This window comes from Chiloscyllium punctatum, chromosome 31 (genome assembly GCF_047496795.1).
Source record: "Chiloscyllium punctatum isolate Juve2018m chromosome 31, sChiPun1.3, whole genome shotgun sequence".
Taxonomy (NCBI): Eukaryota; Metazoa; Chordata; class Chondrichthyes; order Orectolobiformes; family Hemiscylliidae; genus Chiloscyllium; species Chiloscyllium punctatum.
This window is the reverse complement of record NC_092769.1, coordinates 66,676,894-66,691,533: the sequence shown is the minus strand read 5'-3', so window position 1 is coordinate 66,691,533 and position 14,640 is coordinate 66,676,894. Positions and strand designations below refer to the sequence as shown.

The window sequence follows — 14,640 nt, the reverse complement described above, 5'->3', positions numbered from 1 at the left end:
AACCTTTACACTAGCTTTATAATTTTGACAAAACTGCATAGTGAGCCTGTTTGTTTCTTTGAAAAAAAAAGAAAAAGACAGCAATGCTTAAAGATCAGGAAAACCCCCAAAGCAAGTTGACTACATTACAATTCACACCCCACCCACCCCAGAAACACTTTACAGAGACACTACTCCCTAACCCCAAAAAGTACACAAAGCATCAAGTAAAGACCCATCTTTCCCATCACAGGAAAACAGCCAGGAATTACACAGCAAATTGCAGCTGGGGTTCTCTGTTACAAGGTTCATTACAGCCCATTCCAGAAAAATATCCCCAGTAAATAAGCAAGAATCCCAACCCCCATTACATGTGCTCAAAGACCCACTAACCCCCCTGAAAACATGCAAGTTACATACAAATCAGTGAAATTCACCCCCATAAGATCTTGATTCCATTTCAGAAATCAACCCCTCCCCAGTGAACAAAGACATTAATAAACCATGAATGTGCCCACTACAAGTGCTGGATAAATTCCCATTACCAGACCCACCCCCTCCCCAATCAGAAGAATGAATCTTGAGCAGACAATGGAGTTAGAAGACTTCCTCAGGATAACAGCGCCAGTCCCAGTTCCAGCCCCTTCCTTCAAAGCCCCAGGTGATTCCAGTCAGCTAGAGCCAAACTGTAGTTATCGGGTCCCCCGCTACAGCAGAGACGTGAATGAGTCCCAGTTCCAGCCCTCACTCCGAACAACGCAAGTCACCGAGTGAACTCAGACCACTGCCATCCCCCAGAGAATAAGCAGAACAGCTGGCTCCAAAATCTACAAGGATCAGACAGACTGACGCTCCTTGAGAAAGTCAAATTGCATCCAGCAGCCTGTCTCGGCTCGGTGTCATCTCAGTTCCTCCTGTAATCATTTCACTCCTCCCCCACCCCCACCAATCCCATTAATCTTCGCTGCTGAGTGACTTTTTCCAAGCAGGAACTCAAATGGCCCTCAAAAAAAAGGAAGGATCTGGCAAAAGAGAAACAGGTTTGCATGATAGCTGGGGGAAATGGTAGAGACAAAAGGGTAGTGAACTTAGAACATAGTAAGATAAGGGAAACCCACCACAGAAAAGGTGAAAAGCTAAACAAAATGAGGGGGGGGGGTCTGTTTGATTGCTGTAGGCCTCTTGAGCACTAGAGCTGGTGATAACATCCCCCCCTTGTGTTGATAGCGAATCTTCAAAGCCCCTCCAGCCTTGTCCCAAGACCCCCTACCCCACCAAGACTGCTAACTTTAAGGAGAGATACACAATTCCTCCCCCCCCCCTCCCCTCCATGGCTTTGTACCAGGGAACCTGCACAACCTCCCAGCAACTAAGGATTATTTCTAGATGGCGATCTCTTCACATTATTTCCCTACCCCCCGCCCACCCCACCAAAAACACCTCGCAAGGCTTCAGTGGGTCTTCTTAATCCCTCTATCCCATCCAGGAGCAGCCTGCGAATGGTGATGTGAGGGTGGAATCTTGCTCGTTCTTATGGGAGATTTTGGGGGTAGGGGGGTGAGAGATGGGGGGGGGGGGGGGTCGAGGTAGACAGCCCGTGGCCCACCCGCAGATCTAACACCTCAACCCCCCCCTCCCCAACCCCCCAAAAAAAAAACAAATCTTCAGTAACCACGAAGCCTGGAGCCGTAGCCGTTCAGGTAAGGGGCCCTCAGGTACTGCGGCGGCGGAGGGGGCACGGGCCTCATCATGCCGGGAGGGGGCCGGCGGTGGTCCTGGTAAGCCGAGTGAGGCCCGAACGGGGGCGGCCGTCCCCCGCCCCGGGGCGGGGGGGGCCGGTACGGGTCGTAGTAGCCGGCCTGGTCGTCCTCGTAGTAGTAGTAGTGGTGGTGGTGCGGGTGGTGGCCCGCCGACGGAGGCCTGGAGGGCGGGTACGGGCCCGCGTCGTCCCGGTACTGCGGCGGCGGCTGCTGCTGCTGCTGGGGGCCGCCGGCGCCGCCCAGGTCCCACGACTCGCGGCTCGGGTTGGAGCGGGAGAGCTGCACGAACATGTTCTGGCCCTTCAGCGGGGTGCCGTCCAGGGCCTGGATGGCGGCCAGCGCCTGGCGCTCCTGCTCCATGTAGACGAAGGCGAAGGTGCGCGCCACGTCCAGGTCGACCACCCGGCCGAAGCGCTGGAAGAGCTCCTTGATGGCGGCGCCCGACACCGGCTCGGCCAGGTTGCCCACGAAGACCTTGGTGGTGTTGCGCGTGCGCGCGTTGGCCACGCCCACCGTGATGTGCGCGCCGTGCACGTTGCTGCGGTGCAGCGCCTTGATGGCGCGCGTCGCCTGGCTCAGCTTCTCCATGTGCACGAACGCGTAGTTGCGCACCACCTCGCACTCGCTCACCTCGCCGTACTTCTCGAACATGCTGCGCAGCTCGCTCGGGCTGCAGTAGCGCGACAGGTTGCCCACGAAGATCTTCACCATTTTGGTGGTGGTGGCGGCCGCCGCCTCCTCCTCCTCCTCCTCCTCCTCCTCCTCCTCCTCAGCTCCGCCCCTACCCCCCCCCACTAACCCCAACAAGCAACGTCTTCCCGCGACCGGCAACGGACTAAGCTCGCGCCCCAAAATGGCCGCCCTATTTATAGCGAAGGGCGTTGCCTGTGCGTGGGCACGCCCCTTCACTTGCGTCCGTTCGTCACCACCTCTCGACGTGACCCCGCCTTCCTTAAACGTGAGGTGTGCGTCCGCCGGCGTACGGCCACGCCCCCCCCACCGCGTCTTTCAAGTGTCCCCGCCCCCCTCGCGTCCTCTACGTGCCCCCGCCCCTTTCGCGTCCAATACATGTCCCCGCCCCCTTCGCCTCCAACACGTGTCCCCGCCCCCCTCGCATGAAAAGGTTGCCACTCAGATGCCTCTCCACTGTCACATTAAGCCTATGTCCTTTACATTTGAATTCCCCCAACCTCGGAAAAAGACCTTGGCTTTTCACTCCATACATGTCCCTCATGATTTTATAAACCTCTACAAAGTCACCCCTCAGCCTTCGCTGCTCCAGGGAAAATGGCCCACTGTCTATTCAGCCCCTCCCTGTATCTCAAGTGCTCCATTCCTGGCAACATCCTTGTAAAGCTTTTCTGAACCCTTGTTAAATTGTAAGTTACATCGTACTTTGCTCATAAACTGCATGAATCCATTTAAGATTCCGTTAATTCATTTTTTTTGCTTAGTATCAGTCTAAACGTTCTGGCACAGACAAGAGCACATAGGGGATTAGTGGTGCTGGAAGAGCACAGCAGTTCAGGCAGCATCCAAGGAGCTTCGAAATCGACGTTTCGGGCAAAAGCCCTTCATCAGAAATAAAGGCAGTGAGCCTGAAGCGTGAAGAGCACATAGGGAACTGACACCTTCAATACATTATCTGGGCTGACACCAATTGTTAGGGTGGCATGGTGGCTCAGTGGTTAGCACTGCTGCTTCACAGAGACCCAGGTTCAATTCCCCCTCGGGCAACTGTCTGTGTGGAGTTTGCACATTTTCCCTGTGTCTGCGTGGGTTTCTTCCGGGTGCTCTGGTTTCCTCCCACAAAGATGTGCACGTCAAGCAAATTGGCCATGCTAAGTTACCCTTAGTGTTAGGTGCATTAGTCAGAGGGGAATGGGTCTGGGTGGGTTGCTCTTCAGAGGGTCGGTGTGGACTTGGTGGGCTGAAGGGCCTGTTTCCACACTGTAGGGAATCTAATCTTCACTTGAAAACTTAACTTATTAAAAAAGTTTTGCGATTTACATATGAAAGAAGTGAAACTAACATGGTCATTCTAACAGATGAGAGACTTGACAAACATTCAAGGTATTTTTCAATGTATAATTTCAGTTACATCACATTGTAAACTTTTGCTATAAATACTGTGTCTTACAATCGTGTACTCCACAACCATCTGATGAAGGCGCAGCGCTTCAAAAGCTAGTGCTTCCAATTAACCTGGTTGGACTATAACCTGGTGTTAGGTGATGATTTTATAAACCTCTATAAGGCGACCCCCTCAGCCTCCGCCACTCCAGGGAAAGTGGCCTACTGTCTACTCAGCCTCTCCTATTTCAAATGCTCCATTCCTAGCAACATCCTTGTAAATATTTTCTGAACCTATTCAAGTTTTAATAATGTCTTTCCTATAGCAGGGAGGTTACTTGTACAAGGCTATATTTACACACATTTGAGGGCTGGGAGGGTCCAATAACTGAGTGGATCCCCATTTAACTTTGGCAGAAAGACCTATGGCAGCGGTCTACCCACTGCACCTCGGCAGCAGCTGACCCAAACTTTATGGTTAGCACTGTTGCCTCACAGTGCCAGGGACTCAGTTTCAAATCTACCCTTGGGTAACTGTGCAGAGTTTACACATTCTCCCCTTGTCTGCATGGGTTACCTCCGGGTGCTCCAGTTTCTTCTCACAGCCCAAAAATGTGCCCGGTAAGTGGATTAGCCACGGGAAATATAGGGTGACAGCGATGGGGGTAAGTCTGAGTGTGACGCTTGTTTAGTGGATCATTGTGGACTCAATGGTCTGAATAGCTGGCTTACACACTGTAGGGATTCTGTGATAATCCTGGACCTTGTAACGCTTGGTTGAGGTCAATTCCTTGCTCTGAGAGACCAAAAGGTTCCGGGCAGACCAAAGAACAACTTTCACAGAGGTGACGGTCCTCCAGGCACAGTCAATGCTTGACTCCGTGTGCATCCTGCTGAACAGACCGTAGAGTGCAAGAGTCCTGTGTCGTGGAGCTGCTCTGGACGAACCTCACTAAGAACAACTGCATCTCTCTCCAGACTTCCTTTGATGATGGTCGGGGGTTGGGAGGGGGGTGTCTCTTGTGGTAATCTCCCTCCATCTGAGCCTGGAAGATCTGGGTTTATAAAGTCCTTTTGCTCCAGATGCATGTAATAACATCTCTGAATCATGTTGACTCGAAAATATCTACAACAATGAGGAGGCACATTCCCTCCTTCATTCATGAGATGTGGACGTTGCCGGCTCGACCAGAATTTGTTGTCCACATGGCAATTAAGAGTCAACCACTGATACAAAACAAACTGCTGATGCTAAAGATCTCAAAAAACTATTGCTGGAGAAATTCAGTAGGGCGGTATCTGAAGAAGGGTCACTAGAATAGAAGCTTAACTCTCTTAACTAGAGTAGAATCTTAACAGCCTGCCCAGAAGCTGAATTCCCCCATCAATTTCCGGTTTTGTTTTTATCAATGGAGCAGGTGCTTCACTGCGCATGCTTCTCGTTGTCAGCGAACACCGTCTTCTGGACGGCGACGTGATGACGCTTAGGGTGGGGGCGTGCCCTCCGGCGCGGCCCTACCACGGAGGCGGCCGTCATTGTCCGGGAACGCCGGGGGCCGGTGCTCTGCGCATGCCTCCCGGTGTCAGCAACCGCAGCCTGTCTGGCCGCCCCACCAATATGGCGACCCAACTGTTGGTCTCTGACCCTGTTGACCCGGCCGTGCGCGAGGTCATGCCGCCGGCTTTCTGCGTCTTGATGTCAACGCGTTTCCCAGTTGAAAATCCGCGTGAACCAGTTTCCCGCCAACTGCCTCAACGGAAATTTTCAAAAAAAAAATTTTTTTTTAAAAATTACACATTATTTAAATCGACCCCTTCGGTCTCTCCTTTTTCTTAAAATCGGGAGATTGTTGAAAACTGAAAATTCAGAGGTGACCCCCCCGCCGTGAGAAAGATAAAGTCCACTGGACGGTACAGAGTAGTTGTCATAAAAACCTGTTGAAAATATATTTGTTTTTTTTAAATCTGTGTTTGGCCGGGTGCCTTGCAGTGAAAGGTTTTTAAAAATATATATATATAAGTTGGTGAGGTGAGCTGTGTTTTGACCTTCCAATGGTGTTGCCATCACCGAATCCCCTCACTATCAACATCCTCAATATTAAACATCACACAACACTAGCTTACAATCCAACAGGAGGCTTTCGGAGTGCACACTACCACCTGATGAAGGAGGGGGCTCCGAAAGCTAGTGCGCTTCCAAATAAACCTGCTGGACTATAACCTGGTGTTGTGCGATTCTTAACTTTGTACACCCCAGTCCAACACCGGCACCTCCGAATCATAACATCCTCAATGTTACCGTTGACCAGAAACCCATCTGGGTCTTGCCATATAAATACAGTGGCTACAAGAACAGGTCACAGAGGCTGGGAATGAGCCTCCCCCACTGAACCCCTAGAGCCTGTACACCGTCAACAAGTTACAAGTCAGGAGTGTGAGGGCATACTCCCCACTTAAAGTAATTGAGTTTTGTGCAGCACGGAAAAAGACCCTTCCGTCCTACTCCTCCATGCTGACCAGATATCGTACATTAATCTAGTCCCATTTGCCAGTATATGGCCTGCATCCCTCGAAACCTTTCCTATTCATTTACCATACGAATGCCTTTCCAACGTTGTCATTGTTCCAGCCTTCATCACTTCATTTGGCAGCTTGTTCCATACATGTGCTACCCACTGCTTGAAAAGATTGCCCATTCCGTCCTTTTTAAATCTTTCCCCTCTCACCTTAACCCTATCTCTTCTTGTTTTGGACTCCCCTACCCTGGGGTAAAGACCTTGGCTCTTCACACTATCCATGCTCCTCAGGGTTTTATAAACCTCTATCAGGTCACCGCTCAGCCTCTGATGCCCCCCAAAAAATAGTCCCAACCAATACAGCCTCCCCCTATAGCTCAAACCTTTCAACCCCAACATCCTCGGAAATCTTTTCAATTGTAACACCTCTTTCCTATAGCAGGGAGACCAGAAATTAACACAGTATTCCAAAAGTGGCCTCACCAATGTCCTGCACATTGCCTGGATGGGTGCAGCTCCAGCAACACTCAAGAAGCTTGACACCATCCAGAACAAAGCAACTGTCCTTGATCAGCCACAAACATTTACTCACTCCACCACTGATGGTCAGTAGCACTCCATTCTGAAAAAATGCCCCTGGTCCAGCACTCCCATGATCGGAAACACTCTCTCAGCATTTACCATGTCAAACCCCTTGAGAATATTTATATTTCAACGAGATCACTTTTAATTCTTCTAAGTCCCAATGAATACAGTTGCAACCTATTTAAACTTTGCTCATAAGACAATTCCTCCATTCCAAGGATCATTCTACTGAACACTCTAAGAATTGCCTCCAATGAAATCTTCAAGTCTTTCTTTCGTATCTTTCTCAAGTCCTCCAACTGTGGTCTCACCAGCACCTTGTACAGTTGCAGCAAGACCCCCCTACTCCCATAGTCTAACACCCCCCCCCCACACCCTGAAATAAAGGCTAACATTCCATTAACTTTCCTGATTACCTACTGCACCAGTATGCTAGCTTTCTATGTTTCATGCACAAGTCCCTTTTGTGTTGCAGATTTCTCTCCATTTAAATAACACTCTGTTCTTTTGTTTTCCATTCGAAAATGAACATATTCCCATATTGTATGCAATTTTCCAACTTCTTACCTACTTATTTAACTGACCAATGTCTCTCTCTAATCCCTTTGTAGCCTTCTTAAAACTTGCCTTTTCATCAAGTTTTGTCATCTGGAAGTACATTCGCTTCCCTCCTCCAAGTGTAAGCACTGATTGCTGTGGAAAACTGTCACTGACCTCAGAAAGAACCCATTAACCCTACTTCCTCTTTCCTGTCCAAAAGCCAATTCTCTAATCACTCCTTCATCCCACTCACTTTTTCCTGTCCATTAGCCAATTCTCTAATCAAAACTAGGAGGGATATAGAGATATAGAGGGCTACCGCATGAAAACAGGACTTCAGCTAAACTTGCCCATGCCAGTTTGCACAATTTAAACTAGCCCCATTTGTCTGCATGTGGTCCATATCCCTCCATAACTATCCCATTCATATACATATCTATATTTCTTAAATTAAGAAATTGTAATTGCTTCCACCACCACCTCTGGCAGCCTGTTTCAGACACTCACCACTCTGTGTGAAAAACACTGCCCTTCCGGACCCTTTCCTATCTCTCCCCTCTCACCTTAAACCCATGCCCTCTAGCTTTAGACTCCTCTACCATGTGGGAAAGTTGTTTGCTTATCAATGCCTCTCATGATTTTATATATCTCTATAAGGTCACTCCCTAGTCTCCTATGCACCAGGGAAAAAACTCCCAGTCGATCCACCCTCTCTTTATAACACAAGCCTTCCAGTCCAGGTAGCATCCTTGTAAATCTTTGCTGCACTCTTTCTAGTTTAATAATATCCTTTCTATAGCAGGGAGACCAGAGCTGCATGCAGTACTCTAAATGTGGCCTCACCAGCATCTTGTACAGTTGTGACAAGACGTCAATCTCCTATTCTCAGTGCTCTGACCGATGAAAGCGAGCACACCGAAAACCTGTTTCATTGCCCTGTCTATCTGTGACTCCATTTTCAAGGAGCTATGAACCTGTACCCATAGGTCTCTTTGGTCTATAACACTTTCCAAGGCCCTACCATTGACTCTGTAAGTCCTACCCTGGTTCGCTTTACTAAAATGCAACACCTTGCATTTATCTAAATTAAACTCCATCTGCCATTCCTCAGCTCACTGGCCCAGTTGATCAAGATCTTGCTGCATTCCCAAATAATCTTCTTCACTGTCCACTATACAACCAATCTTGGTGTCATCCGCAAACTTACAAACCATACCTCCTACATTCTTATTACAATCATTTATATAAATGATGAATAATAGTGGATCCAGCAACAATTCCTGTGGCACATTGTTGGTAACAGGCCTCCAGTCTGAAATACAACCTTCTACTACCACATTCTGCCTTCTATCATCAAACAAATTTTGTATCCAATTGGCTAGCTCTCCCTGGATCTCATGAGATTTAATCTTACTCAACAACCTAATCTGCAGTACCTGTCAAAGGCCTTGTTAAAGTCCATGTAAACAATTTGTACCACACTGCCCTCATCTACTTTCTTGGTCAGCCCTTCAAAAAACTCAATCAAAGTCGTGAGACACAATTTCCAACGTACAAAGCCACGCTGACTATCTCAAAATGAGTCCTTGCTTCTCCAAATGCCTGTAGATCCTGTCTCTCAAGATCCCCTCTCACAACTTACCCACCACAAACATAAGGCTCATTGGTCTGTAGCTCCCAGGCAATTCCCTGCAACCCATCTTAAATAATGGCACAACATTAGCCACCCTCCAATCTTTGGGCACTTCACTGCTGGCTGTCAATGAGACAAATATCTCCGCTAAGGGCCCTGCGATTTCTTCCCTAGCCCCCCACAATGTTCTGGGATACACTTCATCAGGTCCCAGGGATTTATCTACTTTAATGCATTTTAAGATTTCCAGCACCTCCTCTTCTATAATGTGAACTCTCTCCAAAACATCCTACCTTTCTCAGTGGTAAATACAGATGAGAAATATTCATTTAGAATCTCATCCATCTCTTGTGGTTCCGCACATAGATGACCTTTACGAGGCCCTATTCTCTCACTAATTACTGTTTTGCCCTTTATGTTTTAGGGTGAGAGGAGAAAGATTTAAAAGGACAAAGTTTTTAACGTAGAAAGTTGTTCATATGTGGAATGAACTGCCAGAGGAAGTGCTGGATGCAGGTACAATTGCAGCACTTAAAAGGCATTTGCACAAATACATGAATAGGAAAGGTTTGGGAGGATATGGGCCAAGCACAGGCAGGTGGGACTAGTTTACTTTGGGAACATGGTCAAAGAGTGTGGGAAGGGATTTGGGTCTGCTTTATATGTGATCTAATCAACCTGCTAAGAAATGTTATTTCACACCTCTTGAGCGGGTGTGACTTGTTTTATAATTTAGGGAAGGAAACTGGCATCTTTACCTGGCCTGGCCTACACATGACTCCAGACTCACAACATTGTGGTTGACTCTTAGCTGGCCCGTGGAGAATTAGGGAAGGGCAATAAGTGCTGGCCTAGCCAACGATGCCCTCTTGTCTCATAAACGAATGAAGAGAAACTGTCAACCACCACCAGTAAATCACCCAGGAAGGCAATTAGATATTTATGTACAGAACCCCTTAGAGGAAATGCGTATCATCAAAAGTTAGGGAAGTGGAGGCTAGGTCTGGTTTTTCTTTATATATCTAAAAGTGTTATCACATAACCGATAGGCTTTCCCATCACCAAGTCATTGACATTTTTCTTACTTTTAATCTATCAACCACCACCAGTAAATCACCCGTGTCGCCAGTTGAATTTTTACATGCAAAGCCGTAAAGGGCATGGGTCTGCTTTATTGTCTTTTTTTCCTTTTCTCTATAGGGTGGCATGATGGTTCAGTGGTTAGCACTGCTGCCTCACAGTGCCAGTATTTGTTTCCACCCTCGGGCGACTGTCTGTGTGGAGTTTGCACATTCTCTCCATTTCTGCTGTGGGTTTCCTCCCACAATCCAAAGATATGCAGTTTAGGTGGATTGGCCAGGGTAAATTACCCATAGTGTCCAGGGATGTGCAGCCGTGGGAAACGCAGGGTTACAGGGATGGAGAGGTGGGTCTAGATGGAATGTTTTTCAGAGAGGTCAATGTTGACTCAATGGGCCAAATGGCCTCTTCCAAACTGTATGGATTCTATAATCAAGAAGTGCACTTACACACAATTGAGCAACTTTCCCACGACCGAATCGCCATGACATTTTTCTGGTTTCAACTATCAACTGTAAAGTATCTATTTTCATGCAAAGCCCATTATGGCATGGGTCTGCTTTTCTTTTATTCTGTCCATGTAAGTGCTGTCACACACAACTAAATGACCCTTCCATTACAATATCACCATGACCTTTTATTTTAACCATTAACCACCACCAGCAAATCACTTGTATAGCCAGTTAGAAATGTATATGCAGTGACGATGACAAGTAGTCTGGGTCTGCCGTATAAAGGGCCCAGGTGATGAGTTCCAACATTCGATACATTGCCTTTACCAAGAAAACTCATATTTAATGTGATCCACAGGGAGATTAATTAGTGATTCTCCATGGGCCTGGGAGGGGTTATCACAATGAGTTTAGCAAAGTGATTGAGCTGCTGCATTTTGATTAAATCTTTTGCATATGTTTGGGAATTCTTGCTGAAATCTTAGACTCACAGCTGTTGGCAGCACAGAAAGAAGACACATGGCCCGTTGTGACTGGGCCAGTCAACAAATTCTAACTATATTAAGCCAACTTTCCAAGCTTTGGTCGAAAGTCTTAAGACTCTGGCAACAATAGTGATTATCTAAGCATTACCAATCAAAAGAAAAACAACTGACTTGAAATTTTCAGTTGACCTTGGCTATTGCTGGAAAGAGTGACCAGTGTAGATTTAGTTTATTTTTGAGCCTCTCCTGCACAGTTGGTTCTATGATTTTAAAATGTTTTAAGAGTTTCTGACTCAACCACCCTTTGGGCCACCGAGTCCCAGTTCCTAAGTGAAAACATTCTTCTCTACTCTCTTATATAGTCAGACACCTTCAGTCCAACTTATCCATGCTGACCACGTTTCCCAAACTAAAATAGTTCCTCTTGCCTCTGTTTGGCCCATATTCCTCGAAACCTTTCCTATTAATGCTTGTGTCCAAATGTCTCTTAAGTGTTGTAACAGACCACACCTCCAGGCACCTCCCACAATCTCCGTATAATCCTTCCTCACTTTTTTTCTGGACTATAAAAATTCCAAAAACAATAAAATTAAAAACTATTTGCTCCTGCTCCAGAAAAAACAGAGGAAAGTTACAAGAAAAACCTCCAACACAGCAACAAATACAATATCTACACTACTCTCCTTCTGCCATTTTTTTTCTTATACCTTTTTCTACCTTTTACCTTAAATCTATGCCCTCTGGTTATTGGCCCATCAGTTAGTGGAAAAAGTGGCGTCCTACACATATCCCTCATATACCTATGTACTTCTATCAGTTTCTGTCTCAACCTTTGCTGCTCCAAGGAAAACAATCTTTCCTTATTTCTCAGGCCCTCTAGCACAGTAACATCCTGTCCTCTCCTCCATCATTCTCAATCTTTCCCTGTTATTACACTCACCTCCCACCAAGATTCATGCTCTACCATTCTCACTATTGCAGGCAATGTTTTCCTTCACGAGCTCTCACCACTCAACTAATCCCCACACGTCCTGTCCGCAGCCTATTCACTGACCTGCATCACCTCAGCGCTAACAGCGATGATACTCACTTTGACCTCACTTAACCCCTCCGTATCTCTTATTACTGGAGAAAATCACATAAAAGAGGGTTGAAAGAGCCAGGTGCTTGATATTTGTCCACTTGCCCATACGAGGTTGGGATCACCCACTGGGCATACCCTGAGATGTTGGTACAGAGGACAGAATGACGAGATGGAGTCACCTGGTACCTATTTGCAAATTCTCGGCATTTAGTTTCTATCGAGGTTTGAGAAGATTTGTAGCTCAGGTTAAGGTTTTGGATGTAGGTTTGCTCAGTGGGCCTCAGGCAAAGCACTGCTGAAAATTCCTGCTTTCTATTGACATGATTGGGTTTCTTTGGGTTGGTGATGTCATACAGGAAATAACATCACCACAGGAAATGACATCACCAACCCAAAGAAACTCAAACATATAAATAGTGGCATGGATAGGCCCACTGAAAATGTAACCTCGTAGGGTAACAAAACGTCTGGAAATGAACCTTCAAGCTCAGTAAGCAAACCTGCATCCAAAATCTAGTTTCTATCTGGCAGCTGGGAGAATGGGAACCTGCATTTTAATGAATCGAGATAAGACTCACAATAAGAGGTAATCACTGTTAATAGACCTTTCACTGTTTGTTAGTGAGAATCAGTAGTGAGATTCCAGGTTGCCTCTTCTAAAATTTCTATTGAACTAGCTTTCAAACTCTCAGAGGGCTGCAGAGAAAAACTCCAGACATTCAACAGTCTCTAGGAGAAGAAATTCTTTCAGCATTGGAGTTTGAAGTGAAAGTCCCGCTTTACTTTTTCACCCAAATTTTGAGGATCCCTAACCGGCCAAGCTTAGAAACAGTGGGAGCACAGACTGTTCACCCTACAGATTGGCCGTTTACTAAATTACTATTGTCACAGTCCTTCAGTTTGAGATGTTTCTCTGTGCTACAAACAGCATTAACTGCTAGCTACTAAGATCAATATTATTCTCTCCTTAAAAGTCTCATGATTTTGGATTGGAATGTATGTATCTTTCTGAAATGACCCTTTTACTGCCAGGAAAATCTCCAGAATTGTAACAAAAACAGAAAATGCTGGAGAAGTTCAGCAGGTCTGGCAGTATCTGTGGAGAGAGAAACAGAGATAACCTTTCGAGTTAAGTGATTTGAATTTTTGCACCCAAGTACAATAGAGTGAACATTTGTTTTGTGTGCCGTACAGGCAGAAGATAACTTGAAGATAAGGGCGGCACGGTGGCACAGTGGTTAGCACTGCTGCCTCACAGCGCCAGAGACCTGGGTTCAATTCCTGCCTCAGGCAACTGTCTGTGTGGAGTTTGCACATTCTCCCAGCGTCTGCGTGGGTTTCCTCCGGGTGCTCCGGTTTCCTCCCACAATCCAAAAATGTGCAGGTTAGGGTGGATTGGCCATGCTAAATTGCCCGTAGTGTTAGGTGAAGGGGTAAATGTAGGGGAATGGGTCTGGGTGGGTTGCGCTTCAGCGGGTCGGTGTGGACTTATTGGGCCTGTTTCCACACTGTAACTAATTTAATCTAATAACATAGAGGGAGCATACAGATCATAGAGCGTTTAGAATTATGATAAACGTTCTGCATTCACAGACTTTGCAATGGTGTTCAGGAAGTTGGGGGTGGAAACTTTCACCACCAGCTGCGAGTAGAAAGTGAGGACTGCAGATGCTGGAGATCAGAGTCCAGGGTATGACAATAGGTGCAGGAGTAGGCCATTCAGCCCTTCGAGCCAGCACCACCATTCATTATGATCAAGGCTGATGCTGGAACAGCCCAGCGGGTCAGGCAGCATCTGAGGAGCAGGAGAATAGACTCAGGAAGGCCAGAAATATCGATTCTGACCCGCTGTGCTTTTCCAGCACCCCACACTCTGGACACAACCACCAGCTGCGAGCCAAGAGTGAAGGGGCGGAAATAGAGAGGAACTTCGATTATCTGAACGAGGTGGGCGTGCACTATTTCATTTGGATAATTGATTATTCGGTTAATTGATTCAATGCCTCTCCTCTGGGGCTTGGAGTTTTCTGTTGAGTCGCTCCTTGTTCAAGACACTAGACAGCAACCCGTCCTCCCACCAACACTGTCCTACCCTGCCCCTCCATCCAGATAACTGATATTCATAAAAGCGAGGTTGTTCTGTAAAGGTTTGGAGGTGCCAGTGTTGGACAGGGGTGTACAAAGATAAAAATCACACAACACCAGGTTATAGTCCAACAGGTTTAATTGGAAGCGCTAGCTTTTGTACAACCACCTGATGGGAGAGCAGCGCTCCGAAAGCTATTGCTTCCAATTGAACCTGTTGCACTGTCACCTGGCGTTGTGTCACCTCTGTGAAGGGTGAGCCATGTGACGACGCGTCGGCACGTTCCCATGGCGACGGGCTTCCGCACTGACGCCGGACGGCGCGTCGGCACGTTCCCATGGCGACGGGCTGGCGTGATGGCGTCAGA

The 14,640-nt window shown here is 47.1% G+C and overlaps 1 protein-coding gene across 1 annotated transcript; it reads right to left on the bottom strand.

Annotated features, from left to right (window-relative positions):
• LOC140457010 (RNA-binding protein 4-like) lies at positions 1 to 2,489 on the bottom strand. Its single transcript, XM_072550908.1, has one exon. It carries the CDS (start codon positions 2,448 to 2,450, stop codon positions 1,644 to 1,646), a length of 807 nt encoding a protein of 268 aa, XP_072407009.1. The 5' UTR covers positions 2,451 to 2,489; the 3' UTR covers positions 1 to 1,643.
• Positions 2,490 to 14,640: the final 12,151 nt, after the last annotated feature.

Bases quoted from the DNA above. Each gene is read 5' to 3' on its own strand.
- LOC140457010 (XM_072550908.1), bottom strand. From the start codon at position 2,450: ATGGTGAAGATCTTCGTGGGCAACCTGTCGCGCTACTGCAGCCCGAGC.